The following is a 23,784-nucleotide window of genomic DNA, read 5'->3' as shown; positions in this document are numbered from 1 at the left end:
TAAATGAGATAATTAGTAATTATTTATTAATAATATAATATAATAATTAATTAATAATAATTATTATGCAAGTAAGGACACGCCCCCACATTCACTGATTCTCCTTCATCAACTTTGTTCTTCACCAGCTGATACACACCGCTGAACACACAGGTGTCGTCGTCGTCCTTCCGCAGCTGTGGGGTCGTTCGATTTAGTGACATCGTTAACTGAGATGACGTGAAGCTCCGCCCCTCCCTTCATATCAGTTCCACACAATTTTCACATTTTGAGAACTTTTGTTTTAAATGACAGGTAAAGTGATGAAAGAGTTAAAAAGGAAGAACAGAAAGGAAAGAGGAAAAGAAGACAAAAAAGCATGTAAAGATAGAGAAGTCGGGAAAAACAATAATATATAAGAACAGAGCGATGAACTATGATCATTATAATGTCCAGATGTTCGTGCTGCACACTAAAGAGAGAGAGAGAGAGAGAGAGAGAGAGAGACGAAAGCAGACGAGTCGTTTGTGTCAAAGCCGTTTATTTCCCTCTAATTGCAGATAGATCTCTGTTACACTGCGGCGCAGAGAAGGGTAGAAAAATAGACACTTCTCGCTAGAAGTCCGTACAAGAATGTAATAGAAAAGCTTTGCTCCTGGTATATACACCGCGTCACGTCTTCTATAGATATTTATATATAAATCTTTACATTTTACACATCAGAACAACAAGGCTTCTCTTCAAAGGTACCAAAAATCTTAAAAAAATACTTTTCGAATAAACCAAAACAAAGCAAAAGGTAAAAAGAAAAAAAAAAAGCCTCTTTGTAGACGAGAGCCTGGGCTACGGTCCTACAGAGAGATGCAGGCTTGTACAAATGGCTTGCATAAGACAGAGGGGTGAGGAAGAGGAGGAGGAGGAAAAGGACACGCCCGGCCTCGGGCATGAAGGCACTCGGATATCATCTCCAGCAGAGAGAAAAGCTAAAGCAGGACATGCAGAGATCACACCGGTTTCTTTCCCTCTCGCAGTCCTTTAGCCCATCCGTGCACACAGACCCAGCAGGAAGACGGGAACCGGGTCAGGACACAGAAAGAGGAGAAAACAGAAAACAACAGAAGAGTGAACAGAAAACATGACACACACTCAGAGACGAGGTGGAGTTCGTCTGAAACGTAGTGCACAATTCATTAGATTTAACATCTGATGATGAGCCTCGGTCACGACAAATAGGTTCTGACTGTAATGTACACACACACACACACACACACACACACACATATATACATAAGCATGTAACAGAAAGAAGATGGAGGCTCCAAATTTTGACTAACACAAGCCCTTAGGAGATGATAGCAGCACATTATGCCACTTGAGCGCGAGTAAAGCAACAGCTCTGTAACCTTGTGTGTGTGTGTGGGGGGGGGGGGGGGGGGGGGGGGGTGGGGGTGGGGCACTCCATGCACCATCAAGTATGAGCTGTGAAATGTTTGTGTGTGATTCTTAAATGTTTGAGCTCAGCTAAACTCTCGGAACATCCAAGCGAACTCTAGCGAGTAAGTGAATCGAATCTGAATCGACTCACCTACAGGAAGCGAATCAATTTTCGCTTGTGTCCGTATTACTTTTTAAGATCCGATACGTCGGGTATAGAAACGACATTAACGTCTGCAAAGTGTTGACTGTTTATTATATTTTGATAAATATTTTAATGCTCGGTAGATTTTAAAGGAGCTAAGATTCGTCCCTTTGGGTTCGACATTTAAATGGTCATGAAGCTCTACTGACTGGCAGGAGACACATAATCCACCATTAATCCTTCATTACATGGATTATATTTTATGTTTATTCGTATCTTGTGGGCGTGGCCTGTTTGTTTTATCTAGGTCCTGTTTGCAGATTCACGCATAGGCAGCGACGATCTCTGCTTCCTGTCGTAACGTTTCTGACCGCAGGTCCGAACAGAAGTTACGAGCATGGAACCGAACAAATGTCTGAACTCGCACACCGTACGTTCGCTCAGAGGAATCGGTCGGGACGGAAAGTATGGACTCGTCACTTACGGCGTCGAACCTAATTTGCATAGAAATGAGAAAATTTCTTTCGAACGTCTCGTCTCTGAAGCGGCGGCTTTGCGTCGCGTACGTAGAAAACGGAGGATCGGTCGTCGCCGCTAGCGTCCGTCTGTCTGTACGGGGCTCGAGTTATAAATGTACTGAAATGTGGGTGCTCTGAAATGTGGACGTGATCAGTGAAGTTTCATGGCTCACCTGATGAAGGTGTAAAGAAGAGATTACAGGTTTAAAAAAGTCCCACTGCACAGAAATGAGGACAGAAGGTGAAGAGAGGTAGAGGAACTTAGCATTGAGGCATCGCAGCATTATGTTAGCAACAACAACAACAACAACAACAACAAATAAACACACAGGTTCTAATACAACACTGATGTTTTGAACAGAAGGCAGACGGCGCAGGATCGGGCTAAACGTGGCGAGTGCGACGACACAGATCCCTGATTCCAGCTTGCACAGGTGACCGTGGTTGTTGTAACGTACAGTACCATGAAACATGGCATAAACAGTATAAAGCTGCATATATCACGCGTCAGCGACTGCATCAGAGAGATCATCCTTTATTCTTCACAAAGGATAGGAAGAGAGGAATCTGAGGCGGCGTTCAGGCGACGTTCAGGCTGCTAGCGGCGTTAATTGACGCAGCGCGAGATCTCGCTTAATCGCAGGATGAAGAAGGTGTTCGAATGTGAGGTAAACGCTTCTTATACTCTGTGGTAGAGGAGCGTAAGGTCAGAGATGTATACGTCTCTGCAGGAAAAGGTAGAAGATGAAAGAGTGAAGTGCTGTCGGTTATAAAGCAGGCGGCGTCACGGTTACAGCCGTAACAGAACTACAGGAACTGAGAGAGACACGGCGAGGTGTCGAGCAGCCGTTAATCTGACAGTCTGCTGCGTACAGAGACGTGCTGCGTTCATGACCGCCGTTTAAACTCCGGCTGCGGTCGGTTTAAAACAACACAAATAAACACGAAACCAACCAGGAATTAATCCGTAACAAGCGAGTCTTAAACTAAGATGGAGCGGTAAAAATAACCCCAACCTAAAACTTATTATAAAGTGTTTGGTGTTAGATCTGAGTGACACGAACATATAACCTGATAAAACACCATACACTTTTCTGGGATATCGTGATATAAATTCATACAATTAGTTAAATAATTATCAGATGCAGAAGCAGATTTGCTCAAGTTTAATATCTAAATCTTTAAAATAGCTTAAAATTGCCTAACGCTCATAAAGTCGGTTTTATTTCAGGTTATTTAACGGGATAGAAAGCGACGACGGCTCACGGGAGAGGATTGAGATGCTGGCGTTAGAGGAAGGGGGCGGAGCTTACAGGGACGCCTACACGGCTCCGGAGTCGTATCGGTCGACTCGTCCGGAGTATTTTTGCATATTTTTGAGCGATGACTCGTAGCAGCGACGTGTGTCAGATCTGTCAAAGGAACGATCCATAAAAGACTCGGATAAAAAACAAAAACAAATCTGGGTTTGGGTTTCAGATCAGAATCTGGTCATGAACGCAGCAGCGGTATATAAACGTGTCACGTACGTACGTGGTATTTGTATGAGGTGACTTATTGCCTGGAACTTTTTATTTTAGGGTTTATTCCTAAGCAAAGATAAATGCATAATATATCTGTAGAAATATAAATCTCTCTCTTTTAGCTAGCGTGTTGTGAAGTGAAGGGAGCGGCGGCACAGTGACGGCACAGTGACGGTTCTGCATCGTGACGCCACTCGGGGACTTGTTGAGATTTCATTTCGTTGCTGATTGTCAGTAACCCAAGTGAGTTTTAGCTTCATTGCCCCTTAATCGGGGCGCTTAAATATTTAAAATAATATGCGGACAAGATATTTTCATCGTATTTCCCCCCGTGATCAAACCCGAGCGTTAAAAGGCTTTAAATCTGTGACTTTGTGCCTTAAATCCTTCTTGAGTCTCTCTTTAGGGTCATAGTGCAGACTTCCTGTACAGGTATTCGTGTTTGTTAGGTGACCTGCGCTCTCGACCCCCGATCCCTCCTCCCTCCTCCCCCATCCCTGCTGCGGAGGCTCCGGCGCCTGCGACTCTTCGGCTCGGGTTCCACTCGTCGTAGGGTTCTGTGTCGGGGCTCAGGCCGCACGTCAGATCCGTCTCTCCTTTAGGTGGCGCTCTCTGGTTGGCCTGAGCTCCCAGGGCATGGTGGAGCCTGTGCGCGGCGTCATTACGGCTGTGCGTGTAGAGTTCGTACAGGTCGGGGAAGTGTGTGTGCTGCGGCGCGTCGGGTTTGGGCTCGGCCGCGTGTCGTTTGCGTGACGACGAGTGCACGTGGCGTCCAGAGAAGCACTGAGAGATGGGAGGAACCGTAGAGACTAAAGGACGAGGGTCGTGAACTTCCACCTCCATGGTGACCTCGGGAAGGCGGCGTTCCTTCAGACTCATGGCTGAAACGCCCATGGCGATGTCGGGCATGAACTCGTTGATGACCGGCTCCATGTTCTGAATCAACACGAGTAAGAAGAGTTACTGAATGTTCATTAATACAATACGAACATTACTCATGACAGTTTAATGTAAAGTGGAGTCACTGTAACCACCCTGAAGAGGATCGGAATCTTATTACATACTGAAATAGTTTATTCCTCCAACAGCTTCGGTCCAATCAGAATCAAGAACTCATTATAATTTTAACAACTGTCACTTCACTTCACAAATGTGTTACTATGGCAACCTCTGGAATGATTTATAAAGATTTATACACTGTCTCCTTACTCCATACTCACCCCTTTCTTGTTTGGGTTATGGATCCTGCCCTGTGGGTTGGTACAGTCCGGGGGCGCGGCCTTGACGCCAGTGGACGGGTAAATGGGGCTGCCCATTTTGGAGGGGGCCTGTGTGTGTAGCAGTGAGTGATTACACGGGTAGGAGAAAGAGCGTGATGGCTGCTGAGTGGGGACACGGGGCCTCCAGCCGCTCCGGATCTGCTGTGTGGTGGGGGGGTGGTAAGGTGGTGGTGGTGGAGGCAGCGGTGGATGGAGTCCCATCACGGACTGTAAGTCTGTGAACATGCTCTCCACAGCCGGCGTGCTGTTAACACGACAGCGAGCGGACGGACGCAGGGCCAGCACCGGGCTCTCGTCTCCAAAACGCTCGTCAGGGAAGAACTTGTGTGGGTTCTGACAGAGAGGGACAAACAAAACATGAAGAAGTGGGGGTGAGGGTGGGGTGGGGGGCAGAACAGACGATCACACTGTGTCACACTGTGCTACAGGTCTGAGGTGTGGTACCTGAAGCAGTTCTGCAGCTCCATCAGGCAGACCGAACTCTCTGAGCACTCGGATCTGCAGCTCATAACTGACTGTCGCTCCTTCACCACAGTTTAGGGCGAACGCTCGCTGTACCTGCTCTGTGTGACGCAACTCATGCAGACGCCGGATCATCTCCTTCACCACTGCTAGCCTGGGAACTGACACACACACACACACACACACACACACACACACACACACACACACACACACACACACACACACACACACACACACACACACACACACACACACCAAAATCAGCATACAACTTCTGCTATAAGTTTGCTATCTGTAATGAGGCATGGGAATAAAAATCACAGAGAAAGAGACAGGGAGAGAGAGAGAGAGAGAGAGAGAGAGAGAGTGTGACAGACAGGCCAAGAGACAGACAGACAGCGAGAGAGAGTCACAGAGAGAGACACACACAAGGACAGAGAGAGACAGAGAGCTAGAGACAGAGAGATAGAGAGACAGAGAGCTAGAGACAGAGAGAAAGAGAGACAGCTCTGTTTATCTTGTTTCTATTCCCCTTCATGTTGCTGTATATTTTCTCTTTAGGTGTATTCTCCCTGATCTTACCCCCACGACTCCACACACACGTACCCCCACGACTCCACACACACGTACCCCCACGACTCCACACACACGTACCCCCACGACTCCACACACACGTACCCCCACGACTCCACACACACGTACCCCCACGACTCCACACACACGTACCCCCACGACTCCACACAGACTTACCCCCACGACTCCACACAGACACTCAGAGTTGTAATACACTTATTAATAACAGCTCGTCTCACTGCTCTAACGCTCTGCTGAAACTCCTCATGTATGTGGTCAGTAAATCAGGCTGAAATAAACTGAGTGAAACAGACAGAAAGGGCAGGAGTGAGACGGACACACACAGAGAGAGAAAGAGACTTTCACTCCTTGTCCCTGTTAGTTTCTCTCTCCCTCTGACCAGGTCCATATTAATCTGTGTCCCCCTCTGTCTCCGTCTCCCTCCTGCCCTTTCTGTCTGTTTTACGACACGTTTCACTTTCTCTGTCACATTTATTTATCTGTTTGCTTTCCAAACTCTCAAGCTCTCTTCTCTCACTCCGTCCGTCTCCCTGTCACGCTCGCCCTCTCTTTGATCGTCTCTATTTCTCTCTCTTATCTCTTTCTCTCCTTCCAACTCTGCCTCTCTCTTTTTCCATCAGCTGTAATGATACAGCACCTCTAACTTAAAATAAATGAACAAATTAAATACATACAATAGAAATGAGAATGAAATGTAATGAATCCTGTTTAAATGCTTAAAACTCAGTTATTCCATAGAATAAAAGTGTTGTGACCCTGAAGCTCTGCTGAAGCTCCTGTGAGATGTGAGGAGTCGGTGAGGTCAGTGTGTGATGTGGAATCTAAAGCCCACGATCACGACCAAGCTCACCAAGGAACCAGGGCTGTTCTTCCTCCCACATGTCCAACCCACAACACTGCTATAAAAAAACACACACTACTAGGTGGAAAAAACTCATCACACTAAAAACTCCCATCAGGACCAATATGCAAAACAAATCCTCAAAGAAAATCCTCTCCATCTTCTAAGTCTTCATAAAATAATATAAATACCACCTTAGGATGGATGTGTGGGATTACGCTATCTGACCGAAGCGAGTTCACCTCACATCCTGTAAATATTTTATCTTTTCGTGTAGCACTGAAGAAATGACACTGCGCTCTAATGTAAAGTAGTGAGTGTGAAGCTTTATAACAGTTATAAACTGTTATAAACTGTTATACGACCCCAAACACCAAGCTCTGTGATGTCGTCATGGAGAAGTGGAAGAGAACTCCAGTGGCTACCTGTGATGGACATTGAACCTGCACTTAAGGGGTGTACTTACTTTTGTTGCTGTGTGTTGTTATTTTGAGGGGACAGTAAACTTACACTGTTGTGTACTCACTTCTGTCAGATACTGTAGGTCACATGCTTTTTAAACTCTGTCTATTGCTCTCTTTCCTGATTGGTCACAGCTCCTGCCAGTCACACTACTGTCTTCTTCTATTCCTAAAGTTTGGGGCTTGATTATGTTTAAAATTAGACTCTGAGCAGATTATATAGAATGTTTCTAAACGTCTAAGCAGTGTGATGTTTACTCGTGTAAAAGTCCATCGGAAATGATGGGTCGAGCTGGAAAGTCCAAAATATGTAGAGAGAGAGTGAGAGAGAGAGATGGAGAGAGACAGACAGAGAGAGGGGGAGGGGGGAGAAACAGAGAGACAGAGAGAGAGAGAAAGAGCGACAGAGACAGACAGACAGAGACAGAGAGAGAGACAGAGAAATAGACAGAGATAGAGAGAGAGAGAGAAATAGACAGAGATAGAGAGAGAGAGAGAGAGCGACAGATAGAGAGAGACAGAGAAATAGACAGAGATAGAGAGAGAGGGAGAGCGACAGATAGAGAGAGACAGAGAAATAGACAGAGAGAGAGAGAGACAGAGAAATAGACAGAGAGAGAGAGAGAGAGAGAGAGAGAGAGAGAGAGAGAGAGAGAGAGTATAAGTAAGAGAGAATAATTCAAAACCCTTGTAATCTGGTTGGTTGAAGGATACAATAAAGAAATAAACAGAAAAGTTTGTACTGTTTGAAAGCTTTGTACTCGCTTCATGTCTGAATCTGGACCGATCCAAATAAAAAGCATTTTTACACATAAGCTCCACCCACCTGGTATCTCATTGGCCACCACTGAGGGTGGGGCTGTTTGGCTGCCAGCCATTTGTTGGTGGTTGATCATGTGACAGCACTGAGGTACGGCGTTATTGACCATGTAAAGTGTGTCCGGGACGTTGGACATGCGGACCATGCGCAACCTGACGAGATCTGTCTGCTCCACCATCATCTCGTCCAGGACGGCCTGACACACACACACACACACATGATTTTAACTCCCATGTGAGATTCCTCTGGCTCAGACATGTCACGTGTGATTTGACGTGTCAAATGTACCTTGGCCTCATCCACATACGGAGTGAAGAGACGAGGGCGGACGTAGATGCCGGCGCTCTTCTGCCTCAGCCAGGCGTTAGCTTTTCCTCCCTCCACTGTGGGGATCATGTCTGATGGAGGCGTGCTGATCAGTCCTCGCTTCAGCTATAAGGAACACAGACAGCGATCACGTGAGACAAAGGAAGATTTACACACGTGTCTGATGAACACGCAGCAGACGTGATCAGTCACACCGTCCCACACACCGTGTCGGAGAGGACCTCGCTGTTGGTGGGCAGAATGTGTTCAGTGCGCACACAAGGCAGCAGAGGGGACAGAATCTCCTTCAGCTCCTCCACGTCCAGATCCCGCCTCTTCACTCCGCGCTTATTCACACTGTGGGCCGTGCCGCTGAGCAGGTTGGGCTCTATAACACACACACACACACACACACACACACACACACACACACACACACACACACACACACACAGGTCGTGGAGCTTAAGCGTTCATCTCATTTTTCATTCCACCCGTGTGTGTATTTATGTAGGACTCTACTGTGCTATCTACCTATAAAAACCCAGAACTTTATGAGACTGAACTTCAGCCCTGTCCTGTTTTCACAGCAGATAGAGTGTTTTACACCACAGTGCAGTTGTATCCTCAAATCTGTCTGGTGATGAGGTGTGTGTGTGTGTGTGTGTGTGTGTGTGTGTGTGTGTGTGTGTGTGCATAAAGCCATCTTTAACATGAGCAACAGATTCCTTTCAATGGTGACTGTATGTTTATGTATTTGTGTGTGTATGTGTGTGTGCGTGTACAGTATTTATATGCTTTTGTGTGTGTTGTGTATATGTGTTTGTGTGTGTGTATACGTGTGTGTGTTTCTGTGTATATATGTGTGTGTGTGTTTGTGTGTATATGTGTGTGTGTATGTGTGTATGTATATATGTGTGTGTTTGTGTGTATATATATATATGTGTGTGTTTGTGTGTATATATATATGTGTGTGTTTGTGTGTATGTATATGTATATGTGTGTGTTTGTGTGTATGTGTGTTTTTGTGTGTGTGTGTCCCACTCACCTCGATCAGCCATCCTCCGTATGAGCTGGTGTTCTCCCCACTTCACCACATACTTTAAGACGTCCTGCTCACTGGCCTGTAGGAGGAGAAGTAAAACACCTTCACACTGTATCACATGTAACACTTCTCTCTCTCAGGATGAACCCAAGCACCAAAGGTACAGACTGAGGTGCTGAACAACTCCTATAAAACCTCCTACACTCAGAGAAAGAAGCCATCTCAAGGTGTGCGCTGCCATGGCAACTACAGATCTGTCCCTCTGTCCACTTATATTTACCTTTCCCTCCATCTTACTGCTGGAGAATATGGAGGGAAAACACACACACACACATACAAACACACACATACCGCACAAAGACACACACATACACCACACACACACACACACACACAAAAACACCACACACACAAACACACATAAAAACACCACACACACAAACACACAGACACACACACAAAAACACCACACACACAAACACACATAAAAACACCACACACACAAACACACAGACACACACACACATATACACACATATACACACACACAAACACCACACACACACACACACTAACCAACAGTTGAAAAAATTATGTTTCTCTCTTTTACCTATAATTTAGACACAGAAAATGTGAACTTAATGTATTACAATTCTACATAATGCAAATTATGAACAAAGTGATCAGGTGTTGAGTTTGTTTCCCTTTAGATCAAAATCTACATGTATGATAGATACATAGATTTATTTATTTATTAAAAACTCTCCATTAGGAACACTGAACTCACACGTACAGATTTTATTTCACATGAACGAACACAAAACATTTAATATGGGGATTAGCAAGATGTAAGAAGGGGCGGAGCTTCCAGAGCGTCAGTCAACTAGTCGACCGTCAGTCGGCTCTGATTCACGTCATTCTGTCTCTGGATGCTGACGCACGGCTGCCGGTGAAGGTCAAGGTCAAAGCAGCAGCAGAGTCCAGAGTCTACGGCGCTGAGTCACGCTCGAAAATCAATTTTATAATAATACCAAGAAATAAAACAGAATCAGCTTGAGAATTAAGGACACCCCCCTCCCTCCTCCTCCTCCCCAGATCTCCTGATAATAATGCCACTATATAATAAAATCCAATTTAGCACGCAAGAAAAATCGATCCCGATGCCTCGGCTGGCCAGGAGAAGGAGAGCGAGGTTACAGAGACCCCACTGAAATGAAATTCAGAAGAAAGTTTTATCATCATACATAAAAACCCCACAACACAAGCCGGGGATTTGATTGAAGCCTTTAACACTCCTGAGAAAACCTGCTAAAGTGTTGTATGTGAGATCAGGTGCTGAAAGAAAAGAACGGTGATGAAAGCGTCATGAGCTCCTCACCTGCAGGTAGTCAGACTGGATGACCCCAAGCAGGTACTCCTTGTTCAGTTCGTACAGGACGTCTGATGTCATCACGTGACTGAACTCCTCACACAGGAAGTGCAAGGCCTGACGATGGACCCACTTGGAGCCGTACGGCTGTGAGCTCCACTTCAGGATGGGAACCACAGAGTCCAGAGAGATGCTCTCCACCACGATGTCCTCACAGCCTGCACACACACACACACACACACACACACACATACACATTAACCCACATGTATAATCATACCCATGGGGCTGCTGCAGATAGAACCACTTAGAGACTAATCACACCGTCTCTGAACCACTGTTGTGTCGGTCAGCTTTGTGTTCAGGTCATCAGTGAACATGTGAAGTCTTCAGCAGGAATTAATTAGTGTTAAGTCTGTAATGAACTCAGTAATGAATCTGAGCTGTTAGTTCCTCAGGAGCTCTTGGTTACACAATTCCACTGTCACTATTTAACACTATTGACACTAAATGACATTATTAACAATTAACATTATTTACATTGACATTATTTCCTGTCCAGTGTCAATAATGCCCCTTTCCCCCGAGGCAGTTTGAGTGCAGGTTCGGAGCCTAATTTAGAACCAATTCTTTCTTTTTCGACACCCAAAGCACCGGCTCTGAACCAGGAAAAGTGGTTCTTAAGTAGCACCAAAACGTCACTGGTCTAGACTTAAGAACCGCTTGTGTGAGGAGCTGTGGGCGGAGCTACTGTTAGCGCATTTGTTAATGTACCTTAAGTATAATAATGTTTAATACACTAACTTTACCACAATATGATCAGTTATCAGTACACATGATATTAGGTAGCTACATGCTAAGGCTAACTTTTTCTGTGTTAATGATAAAATAACGCGTTTGGGTGTTAATGTAGGTTCACAAAGCCATGAGCATTAACAGTAAAGCAACATCCACCATTGTTGTTGTTGTGTTTGTGTTTGTGACTGCTGCGCTAACGTTGCAATACAAAGCGTTGCAAAACAATAAAAAGCTGAAATACAATAAACCCTGAGCAGTGAGCTGAAGGTTTTCCCTCGAGTTTGAACAGAGCGCTGCGGCACTGACAGCTGGAGACTAATGAAAATGTCACTTCACTGACAGAGCACTGGGGCACCTGAGGAACACACACACACACACACACACACACACACACACACACACACACACACACACACACACACCAGCTCTACAGCACAGGGGAGCAGATGTAAGCACTAATCATTAAAGCCAAGGGCATCTGTAGGTCCAGAGCAGAAGATGTTAATCTCTACTAGCTGACTTCTAAAAAGACAACGATAGTGTCAGTGTGTCAGTGCCACTTAGGGGACTCTCCCAATCCCTCATTTCCTTCCTTCTCTTATCTATCTGTCCTTCCTGTTTAACACACACACACACACACACACACACACACACACACACACACAAAAACACACACACACACACACACAAACCTGGAGAAGGAGCTTCAGTAAGGGGTCACCAACAGAGAAAAAAAACTAGCACATAAAATAACACAGTGTGAATGTTAATGACACACAGTAAGTGGCGCTGTGCTTGAGCTGTGTGTGTGTGTGTGTGTGTGTGTGTGTGTGTGTGTGTGTGTGTGTGCGCGTGACTAGAAATAACTACACTGCTGCTCAGAGGAACAACAACATACATAGACAGGAACATAAAAATCAGACCACAACGCCAGCGTGCGCATGCACACACACACACACACACACACACACACACACACACACACACACACACACACACACTTCTAATTCACACTACACACATCACTAAATGTTCATATTAAAGCGCTCATCGTTGTCAAAACTAATAAAACACAGCTTGTGTTTATGCAGCTTGTGTTTAGATTAGATTAGATGTTTTCAAATCTAAAATAAAGCCCTGAATCTTTCCACACTGCTCTATTAAATGTTTACTAACGTGTATTAATATATTAATAATGAAACAATAATGAAAGGTGTATTACACGATTATAAATAATTTATTACCAAACCTTACATTCTGCTGTAAGTTTTAGTATCAGATCAGGACAATGTGACTGACTACATAAAGATAATCATCAATGATATACAGAATAACGATTAACCCTAAAGCTACCCCAGAATTACCCCCAGGGTAAAACAGCTTTCTCCACATTCCAAAGGCAGGAATAATAAGAATAAGACCCTTCTGTTTGACCTTGTGTGAGTTACTGTAGCATGCAGTAGAACAGGTAAAGCGTACAGAGCAGAAATAACAAGTGTGTCCACCTGCTGGGGATCTGACTCAGCTTCAGAATCCAATCTATTTTTCCTCTCTCTCTTTATCTCTCTCTCTCTATCTCTCTCTCTCTTTATCTCTCTCTCTCTCTCTTTATCTCTCTGGAGGAATAAAATATGTTGCCATTCGTATTGGGGTCGGTGGCATTAATAAGAAATGACCTGAGCACACACCCCATCTCATGACCCCCGCCCCAGAACACACACACGCGCACACACACACATGCACACACCCATACACACACCCATACACAGACACACCCATACACACACACACACACCCATACACACACACACACAAACCCGTGATACTAACTTCTGTAATCTGATTGGTCGACAGGTTTCCTGACATTAGTGCAACTCAAACATTTACACTAAAACATACAAACACACAGGAAGGTGTTTATTTGACCTTTATGGAAGGAGTCTCCAGTATCAGGGCTTTGTGCCAGACAGAGGTAATTAATCATCAGGACAAAAGGAGTCCATGCTTTATAAATGTTTCTCATGTCATAACTGGGTTGTGTTGTGAATATTTACCTGATAAAATAAACAGTGTGTAGTTTAAGCATGAATAAGGTGTTATAACGACTACACACAGAGGTGCACAGACTGGAAATACGAGCTCCAGCAACCGCTGAAAAATTATTCCTCTGTCAATAATCCATTTTGTGAAATCACTGATGTGGGACACGGAATCGATCCCTTTATCATGGAACAATCGATAAAACTGGAACGTAATAAGATAATAATAAAAACAGGAATAACGACGCTGGGGCCGAGGAGCGGTTTGGTTTCTGGACCCGATCGATGCTCCGTAATGCTTCAGAACGAGGTCTTTGGGTTTGTTCGGTGAAAATCTCACGTGTGAATTTAGGACGGAACAAAACACGCTCATTAACCCAAGACTTTATAACGGTTAGTCTGTCGGCAGGAGGCTGTTTAAAGTCTACTCTCGTCTCCAGGAATAGAAACGCTTAAATCTGTTCAGCCGCATGATTAAGGAACGGAAAGGAGGATAAGAAAAGGAGGAGGAGAAGAGCGAGCGCTTGTAGGGTTCTAGAGCAGAGAGAAGAAATACAGGAATACCTGATGAGCATTAATCACTATAAAACACACACACACACACACACACACACACACACACACACACACACACACACACACACACACACTCTTCAACCCTTTGTTTTAACAATACCCTCTGCAGGAGTTTGGGGATTAATTAAGCCACAGAGAGACAAAAGTAGAGCAAGAAAGCGAAGGATGAGAGAGAGAGAGAGAGAGAGGAGGAAAGGAAAAATCCAGAAACAGAATTAAAGCCAAATTAATAAATAAAAAATGAAATAAAACACAATTTCTCAACCTCATGTTCTATTTTTAGTTGTCTAATGATGGTCTACTGAACCGTGTTACCGATCTCAGGTCTGTTATATTCAGTATATACGTACATTATATTTTAGTTTAACACCGATAGGATCAAACGAATGGTACATCACATACACACACACACACACACACACACACAAACACACACACACACTCATGGTGTTATCTGCTGCAGTAGTCACTGTACACACTCACCCTGTGCGAGCATGCTGAACTCCAGGAACAGTGCGATGTGGTACAGCTCCATGGCTTCCTCAGCTCTGCTCATACTTCCCTTCCCCGCGGCTAAAGCCTGAGCTTCACCTAGACTGCCGGCTGAGGGGCTGCTCCGCACCACGCGCTCCAGCTCCACCACGTCTGTGTACATGCAGTGCAGCACCACGCCGGCATACTTGCGCGGGATGATGGACTCGTTCAGGACGATGCGTGCGGGCGTGGTCTCCTCTTCGGCCGTACGCACGCGCCGCTGCAGCAGGTTCCGGAAGAACGGCGAGCGAGCCGCTAGCACGGCCTTGTGGGCCTTCAGTTCCTCCTCCTCTCCACTCATGTCTGCTACGTAAGGTTTGTCTGGCTCGGAGTCGGAGGAGAAGCAGAGCACCGAGTCGTAGTAGCACATTCTCTGGCGTAGTTCACGCATGTCCGTCTCCAGCGAGCTGGGCGTCCCGAACTCCTCGCTGAGCCGCAACAGGACGTCCACATTGTGCAGGCGGGTGTCTTCGGCTCCCAGCTCCCCGGTGTACAGGTAACGCAGCAGTGCGGAGAACATGGAGGCATCCATCCCTGCCGTGCCCACATCCAGGAGCAGCTGTGTGCTGTACCCAGGTGATGAGGACAACAGCGTCCTGAAGAAGGGGCAGCGTGCAGCCAGGACAGCTCGGTGAGCTGCGAAGCGCGTGTCCTGAAATACGAGTTCAACGTCTGTGCAGTATTTGTGCTGGTAAAGAGAGGCCAGGTCCTGGGGCAGGGTGCGAGCCTCGGGGCGAGCCAGACACGCTTGCATACTGAGCTCCTTGAGTGTGGCCGTGCCCTCATATTCCTCCACCAGGGCGGCGACGTCACGGACGTCCCAGCCTGAGAGCAGATCCCTCATGTGACGTGCATGATCAGCTGAACGACTCGCCTTACGCCGCTTAATGAAGCGCCTCTTCAGCGTAGCCAAGCTTGAGCTCTTCTTTTTCTTGTCCTGAGGTTTCTCTGGGCAATGATCCAAGCTGTAGAGCTTTGACTCAACTCCATAGCCCTGGGGTGCATAGGATGTGCCTGGGCAGTCACACACACACACACACACACACACACACACACACACACACACACACACACACACACACACACACACACAAAACACGCACACAAAACACGCACACAAAACACGCACACAAAACACGCACACAAAACACGCACACATACACACACTATAAATGCTCTTTGTATTCATATAAACATTAATAATATGTGATAATACGATTAATAAAGACATTCATTTTAGTTCTACAATAAAGAAAAATGTGTTGTTGCCACCCCCCTCCCCCGAGGTGTGAATGAGTCACGCGTTGGTGTTTAGCGATTAATAACGCTTGTGACACTATGAACAACTGTTGTGCTCAGCCATGTGTTGCTATCTTCGCCATATTATGTGTTACATATGAAAATCTCGATGCATCATCATGTTTTATATATAATAACCATCAGAGCTCTGAGTATCTGCTAGTAGGTAATCCATCCTGACATCAAACATGAAGTAAAACAGGTATCCGGAGCGTCAGGACAGTACTGGCTCTGATATGGATGCTAAGTGAGCAGGAACTGACTGAACACCCGGAGACCCGAGTGAGTTGAGTGTTGCGCAGCAACAAGGGAGAGGAGCAGCTGAGTTCCTTTCCTGTCTCAGTGTGAACATGATGAAGTGTATCCCGGACACGGTGCCCGTGCCCGGCTGTGATTCTGTCTACACGGCGCTGCCCTCCAACACACCCTCGTCTTCATCATCTCAGCACACTAAACTTATTAAACTGATGGGATCAAACCTTTTAAAGCGTGATTAATAAAACATTATAACTGTAAAGCTTCTGTTCAAAGTCTTCAGCTTGTGTGATACTGATTTTTTTCTGATTTAAACTCAATTTAATAAAACAAGAAGTGGAGCTTCTGAGTGTCACTGAACTGACAGGTAAAGTATAAGGATATCGTCGGGAACTAAATCGTCGGGTCGTGAATCATTTAAGGAACCGAATCACTGCTCTATGAACTGTAACAGATCAAACATCAGATCACTGACTTATAAATCAAAATGAATTGGAAACCACATGGAATCATCAAGCACCGAATCACTTAAAAGCTGCCTTATGAATCGACACCGAATCACTTAAAAGCTGCCTTATGAATCGGCACCGAATCACTTAAAAGCTGCCTTATGAATCGGCACTGAATCACTTAAAAGCTGCCTCATGAATCGAATCACGGCAGATTCAGTGTATCTGCTTTGCCTTATAAATCACATCGAATCAAAACATTCAGTAGCATCAACAAGCGGTGAACCTTAAGAGTCGAATCGCATTAGATTTAGTGACATTGTGAATTACCCCATGCACAATAACACAGAAGTGAGTGAGGGGTGGATTACCTATGAAGGTCTGCTGGGTGGGTGAATGTCCCCCGATTCGAGGGGAACACGAGTGAGGGTAGCTGGAGGCATTAACCCCCATCTTCTTCCTCTTCCTCCTTCTGTATTGACGTGCAAGGTTGGTACCACCCTGCTAAATCATTCCGCCTGGCTCACAGCTTCACTCGCTCAGGCCCGAGGAGACGAGGAGACACCGGAGCACCTTCAGCCATTCCTCTTTGTGTGTGTGCTTATGTGTGTCTGAGAGAGAGAGAGAGAGAGAGAGAGAGAGAGAGAGAGAGAGAGAGAGAGAGAGAGAGAGAGAGAGATGAAATTCCAGTAGAAACGCTCCGCCATCACAGTCCCATCATCTCACACAGGTAGGAAGAGAAATGTCTCATCACTAGATATAATAATTATCCTGTAACAGCAGGTCATGTGTTAATAACTCATAATAACACACAATGTTTATCTGATTATAGTTACATTTAACAGCACAAGTCAGTTCCTGTTCTCAGTTTCAGCTACAGTCGTTTACTCAGCAGACTCTTTTCTCTCTTTCTCTCTCTCTCTCTCTTTTAAAGGTAATAAGAACAGAGAAAGCAATGTCTCATTACAGGAAACTTCAACTTAATCAACAATCCAGAGAGAGAGAGAGAGGGGGAGAGAGAGAGAGACACAGACAGAGACAGAGAGAGAGAGAGACAGACAGAGAGAGACAGACAGAGAGAGGGAGAGACAGACAGAGAGAGGGAGAGACAGACAGAGAGAGGGAGAGACAGAGACAGACACAAAGAGACAGACAGAGAGAGAGACAGAGAGAGAGAGAGAGATCTAACTTAAAAGTCACCCCCACACTATAATGTACTCTACACTTTCCCAGATCTACCCCCCCCCCCCGCTCTGACAGCTAACAGTAAACCATCACCTCAGTGCCAACACACACATTCTCTGAGCTTCTGCTCCATCCTCATATTTAGGTTACGCTTCATTTTAGTGTGCAATCTGGAGCAGACGGAAAACAACTCACTAGGGAAGACTGCCGGGTCTGGGAGACAAAAGGGGCTTAACTGTGTCCCATTGTGACATCCAGAGGAGACAAAGTGAAATGAGAACCTAGAGGGGACACTGTGAGACAAATGAGTAAAAAAAACCCCAAGACAAAGCCAGAGGGAGAATGAGTAGTGCTGTCAGTCACAGTCACATACACACACACACACACACGCATACATACACACACACACACACACACAGACACACAGACACACACACAGACACCACACACTCACACAGACACCACACACTCACACACCAGTGTTAAGATAAAAAGGAAGGCGGTGCCACTACAGAGTGATGTTGAAATGCCGTAAACACCAGGTGACGGCTGGGGAACCCCATCATGATGATGTTAATATGAGACCTGACATTCCGATTTGGGGTGTGGGGAGGAGGGGGTAAATTGGGAATACTGAATAAATAAACAACTAAACAAATAAATAAAAAGCAAAAGTTCTCACACCCTCAAACCCCAGACTCATGAGGACAAACGTCTGCAACTACGATAAAATCAGAGAAGTGAAACACTGTCACTCGTTCTGCGTACAGACGGCTGATAAAGTGATCACTTTTCTCTCAGACAAAATTAAAAGGTCATCAGGTCTGAAACTCTTTCTGCAGCTCTCAGCAACACAATAAACAAACAAATAGATGAACAAACAAGTTTACACGTGTGGTGAGCCAACGTTTCTGCACGGCCACAGCGCCCCCCCCGCTCCCTAAACACTGAGCTGCATTGTTTCTCTAAAGCCCCAGAAGGCCCCGGGGTTCTCAGGTTACCCCGACTCTTTTGTGGTCACGGGCCTCCTGCCGAGGCAGCACAAAGACTCTCAGGCTCTGGTTTCAGACCCAGTCACAACAGCGGCGAGTCCCGCACATGTGTACGTCCGTGTTTTGACCGTTTCCCCCTGCGTGCGGCGTCCGGGACGTCATCGACATCAAAGCTGCGGCGTGAATAAAGCCGACTTTGATCCCGACTACTGAATGAAAGCAAAAAGAACAGACTGCTGCATGTCAGCGCTGTGGGAGAGGAGGATACACACGAGGGGAAGGGATTTAGGGAAGGAAAAGAAAATGAGAAACAGAAGCTGGTGGAAACGGGTACAGGGATGTCGCCGATACAGACGCTGAACCTTCAGCTGGATCCCATGCAGTAACACCGAGGGTCATGACAAGACACTCCGAGTAGAACGATTACATCACAACAATATTCAGGGAGGGACATCAGGCTGACGTCAGGTATATTTTTATATTTTAACCAAACACGACGCGTCCAAGTAACAACGAAACGATCCGAGAAAGTGAGACGTGTCAAGAAAACACTACAACTACGGTAACGATGACAATAAAATGTAAAGCAGACAGAAAAGACCTGAAATTCTGTTCTCTGGTTCACTGGTAACATTTGTTGCTAAGGACTATGGTGAAAAATCCACAAATCTCGATTAACTATTATAATTAATTTCTCATCAAATATGAAATGAATTTTTTTTTATCACCGACTGTCTCCATCTGCACTTTCGACTGCCAAAATACACACCGAGCCATCTGGTAATTTCCAGCTTCCTTATTTCAGCTATATATTACTGACAGGGTCGAAATGTGGACTCACACACACACAAGTGTGTGATACTGAGTACAAAAACAACTCGCATTTAAAAAGAAAAAAGAAGTAGCAGCGTGAGAGAGTGATGAGGCTCACAAAGAGCGATGAAGATAAACCTGAGGTGAAGTGGGGGGGGACGACGTGGACGATGGACTGGATGTTAAGATGCAGACAGAGAACTGATCTGCTGTGTAAAGGGTCATGTAGCTGTTTTTATACTCGGTGTCACAAAGTCATAACAGTCAAGACGAAGAACTTCTAACAGACGTGACACTGAGTCGATATCCTGCTCTCCCTCTCTCTCTGTCTCTCTCTCTGTCTGTCTCTCTCTCTGTCTGTCTCTCCTGCTCTGTCTGTCTTTCTCTCTAACTCTGTGACTCTCTCTCTCTCTCTGTCTTTCTTTCTTTCTCTCTCTCTCTCTCTCTCTCTCACTAATAGATGGATGATGAACTGGATTCAGGGCTCTACTTTAAGGTTGGCTCCAGTGGGTTGTTGATCACTGCTCACTCTGTATCTTGTCTGACCCTGTGCTCTGCCCCCGACCTCCAAAGTCGTTACGTGTGAAGAAATAACGTCACCATGCTGTAATGTAGATGTGATAAAAATAAAGACTCTTCTTCTTCTTCTTCTGTGAGTGACAGAACAGGAATTTCATTAAAGATTCTGAGGTCCTAAAAGATTTGAATCGTAAAATTCGAAGCAGCCGTGATGATGATGACACTGAAAATCTCTGGCAGATCTCGTGTTGTCGTACACAAAGAAATATTCTCTCAGAAGTAAAGTACGAATAGCGCAGCACCAACGGGACGTCTCGTGTGACTTTAGAACATCAAATTATTATTTATGATACATAACTTTGACCACTGATGCCGTAAAACATCACCACACACACCATCACACAGTAAAGGTACACAACATGAACCAAGACACCTCGTACCTTCAGATGACACCAAAGTTCACACCATTTAGATTTAACACTGTTGTATTTCTAACTGATGTTACGACAGTTAAACAGATCCTTTCCTGGACTTCTCACTGTATCCAGCGTTAAGCGGTGCCGTGTGTAAGAGCCGCGTTCAGACGACTTAAACTTTGTTAATATTCCCTTCGTTCCCCGTGAGCAAGCAGGCAACCTGCCACCTGTAGACTAACTTGTAATAAAAAGGCCAAGCAAAGGCTAAAGCAAACATTTGGAGCAATGTGCCTGAGCGCCGAGCAACACTTCAGTGTGCCAGAAACGACGGGCAAATAAATCATCATCTGACTAACGCCAGCTGAACTCCAGCTCAAACTGACGGGGGAGAGATGATTATGAAATATAAACATTTTCCACACAGTGAGACTGGCCAATGTCAGCATGGCACTACACACACACACACACACACACACACACACACACACACACACACACACACACACACACACACACACACACACACACACACACACACACACACACAGTCCTGTACGCAGGTTAGTCTGACGTGTGATTAATACGGAGAACAAACACAAATCATGTAGAATCACAGAATATTCATTTTTACAAACACAAACACGTTCCAACGCAATAGGAAAGCTTCAGAAAATTATCAGACAGTAATAAAGTAAACTCATCATAACATGCTTATAAGACGTTCCACATACACAAATGTATGTCATTATAATCGAATCGAACTCCATCCATCCATCCATTTTCCTTATCCGGGTCGAATCGAACTCGAAGCATCAAAAGTAAAGTAATACGTTATTATTGTTATTATTATTATTATTATTATTTCTGAGGGGTAAACTTCAACGCAGCATGATGTTTCAGAGTAATCGCTTCTTAACTACACACAACTCACTGAGGTGAAGCAAATATCAATCCCCAGTCACATACTGTATTCTTATTTTATGTAGTTTTATTTTAAAAAGTAAAGCGTTAGCCTCTTACTACGTAGAGTAACGTGAACATTACAGATAGGGCTGGGTGATGAAATGATAACGATATGTATCGCGATAGACACGTCATCGATATCAATTAAAAAAATGTGTTCGATATTTTTTATTCTTCGTCGAAAGAAAACGGAGGTTGCGAAGCAAGCATGGTTGCAATAACAAAGGTACTCACTCTCTGGTAACCTAGCAACGTAGGGAGTGACACGCTAACAGCCAATCTTTTATTTACAATTTCCTCGCTTGTTGCGGCTCATTTTCTGCTCATCAGTCGCCGGTTACTGAAGTGGAATCCAGCAGACCAGCATGAGACGACGTTATGGCGCAATCAAACATGAGACTGTTACATGATTGGCTGTTAGCGTGACACTCCCTACATTGCTAGGTTACCAGAGAGTGAGTGCCTTTGTTAATATAACCAAACTTGCTTCACAACCTCCGTTTTCTTCCGACGAAGAATAAAAAATATAGAACGTTTTATCGAAAACATTTTTTATTGATATCGATCACGTGTCTATCGCGATACATATCGTTATTGTTTCATCACCCAGCCCTACTCGTGGATCATAGCAGTGTTTAGTAAAGAACAGCACAGTAAACATCTAAGGATCTTCTGACATTGAGACATCTGTTTAGAGGTCATAACGAGTGAACAGGCACAGAACAGAACTGGAACAGAAACGTTAATAATAAACTTCCCCTGAAATACGAGCTCACTTTTACTTATATAAAATGTCAGGTGCAGTAAATTCACATGATCTTCACCGTCTATAACGATGGACATCAACATGGCTTAATGAGCACTGGAGCTTTCCCTGGATCTGACTCACAAACAGCCCACAATCTGTGCGTGTGTGTGTGTGTGTGTTCTGTCCTTGAGCAGCACAACACACTTGACTGACACGTCTGTTACAAGCAGCACAAACAAATCGAACACGACACGTATTAGAATCAACAAAACTTCCAGTTGAATCCAGCTCATCATATTTTATGTTCCTACATGAACATTTTTTTCTTTAGGGCCTTTTTACACCTGGTCACTTCATGTGTTGTCTCTGATCCGATATGTTACATCCTCTGATTTGTTACATTAGGCCACATAAATGCGTCTCGGCGAATCGGATATAGATCCGATCTTTCTACTCCCGCCCAAAATGCTAATATATTTGACCTCATTTCCGAGGCAATTGAAACAGAACACACTTTGGTGTACGCGGTTTTCAGAACGCGATCAAAAAGAAGACGTAAAAACTGGTTACGACGTTTATGCTACCAAAAACAGCGTTTACTGTTTGCTGCGTTTTCGCTGGCAGCAGCAACGCGTTTTAAGACCCGACAAGACGCCTGGGTGAAAGATCACCTGCGAGTGACGTAGTTCCGTTTGAGAGGAGTATAGCGCTGACGTATGTGGCTCGAACAACCACATTCATTTACACCTGTCCAGTTTCATCTGAAACACGTCCCAGACCACCTCCTGAAGGGGTTCGTACCGTCGGATTTATATCCGTCTCCAAAACGTTATGGAGGGCATTTAGACCTGGTCTTTTTACCGTCGGATAGATAACGGATCACAGAAAACACACAGGAAGTGTCCGGGTGTAAAAAGCCCCTTAGTTACTGATGTTTTTTTATTTTTTTTTTTGGTCACTGCGGAGCTTCCGGATCTTAAAACGTTCATAAAAGTGTTCAGAGACATAAAGAGCATAAAAAGCACCAGCCCCCCATCCACTCTTTGAGGAAAAAAAAAACCAGGAAGAGGACAAAGCGAGTTTGGTTGTATGACATTTATGATGTGTTAAAATGCAAATAATAATAATAATAATAATAATAATAATAATAATAATAATATTTCCAATGTTTCAATGCAGCAACAAAATAAGCTTTTATCCAACTATCTGGACATGGAATGTTTAATTAATTATGTTCAGTGTGAAAACAAACCACAACACATCCGATAACTAAACATCGATATCTGAAGGATGTGCAGGGCTGAAAACACACTTGACTGGGGTAACTTCCTCTACTCCTGGGGTAACTGGTACCTCTTCAACAACTGGGCCGACAGGATCTAATGCTTATTTTTTTTTGTGGGATGTGGGAGCTCAGT

The 23,784-nt window shown here is 44.8% G+C and overlaps 1 protein-coding gene across 2 annotated transcripts in view; it reads right to left on the bottom strand.

Moving 5' to 3' along the window:
* Window positions 1-503: 503 nt before the first annotated feature.
* The window catches only part of btbd7 (BTB (POZ) domain containing 7), a 32,127-nt gene continuing 8,846 nt past the window's right edge, over window positions 504-23,784 (bottom strand). The window contains exons 1-11 of one of the 2 annotated variants that reach the window (XM_047801386.1): window positions 18,111-18,208; window positions 17,102-17,341; window positions 14,677-15,741; window positions 10,790-10,998; window positions 9,415-9,490; window positions 8,594-8,754; window positions 8,349-8,492; window positions 8,067-8,256; window positions 5,324-5,502; window positions 4,820-5,212; window positions 504-4,535 (exon numbers count right to left, since the gene is read on the bottom strand). In XM_047801386.1, the coding sequence (XP_047657342.1) occupies window positions 4,008-4,535; window positions 4,820-5,212; window positions 5,324-5,502; window positions 8,067-8,256; window positions 8,349-8,492; window positions 8,594-8,754; window positions 9,415-9,490; window positions 10,790-10,998; window positions 14,677-15,741; window positions 17,102-17,183 (3,027 nt within the window). In that variant the 5' untranslated portion in view covers window positions 17,184-17,341; window positions 18,111-18,208 and the 3' untranslated portion in view covers window positions 504-4,007. Of the gene's footprint in view, window positions 4,536-4,819; window positions 5,213-5,323; window positions 5,503-8,066; window positions 8,257-8,348; window positions 8,493-8,593; window positions 8,755-9,414; window positions 9,491-10,789; window positions 10,999-14,676; window positions 15,742-17,101; window positions 17,342-18,110; window positions 18,209-23,784 lie in introns of those variants that run through there. The other variant, XM_047801385.1, reaches the window with a different exon arrangement.

Source organism: Tachysurus fulvidraco, chromosome 16, assembly GCF_022655615.1.
Source record: "Tachysurus fulvidraco isolate hzauxx_2018 chromosome 16, HZAU_PFXX_2.0, whole genome shotgun sequence".
In the NCBI taxonomy this organism is placed as follows: Eukaryota; Metazoa; Chordata; class Actinopteri; order Siluriformes; family Bagridae; genus Tachysurus; species Tachysurus fulvidraco.
Note: the sequence above shows the minus strand (reverse complement) of the source record. Positions and strands in the feature narration are given on the sequence as shown.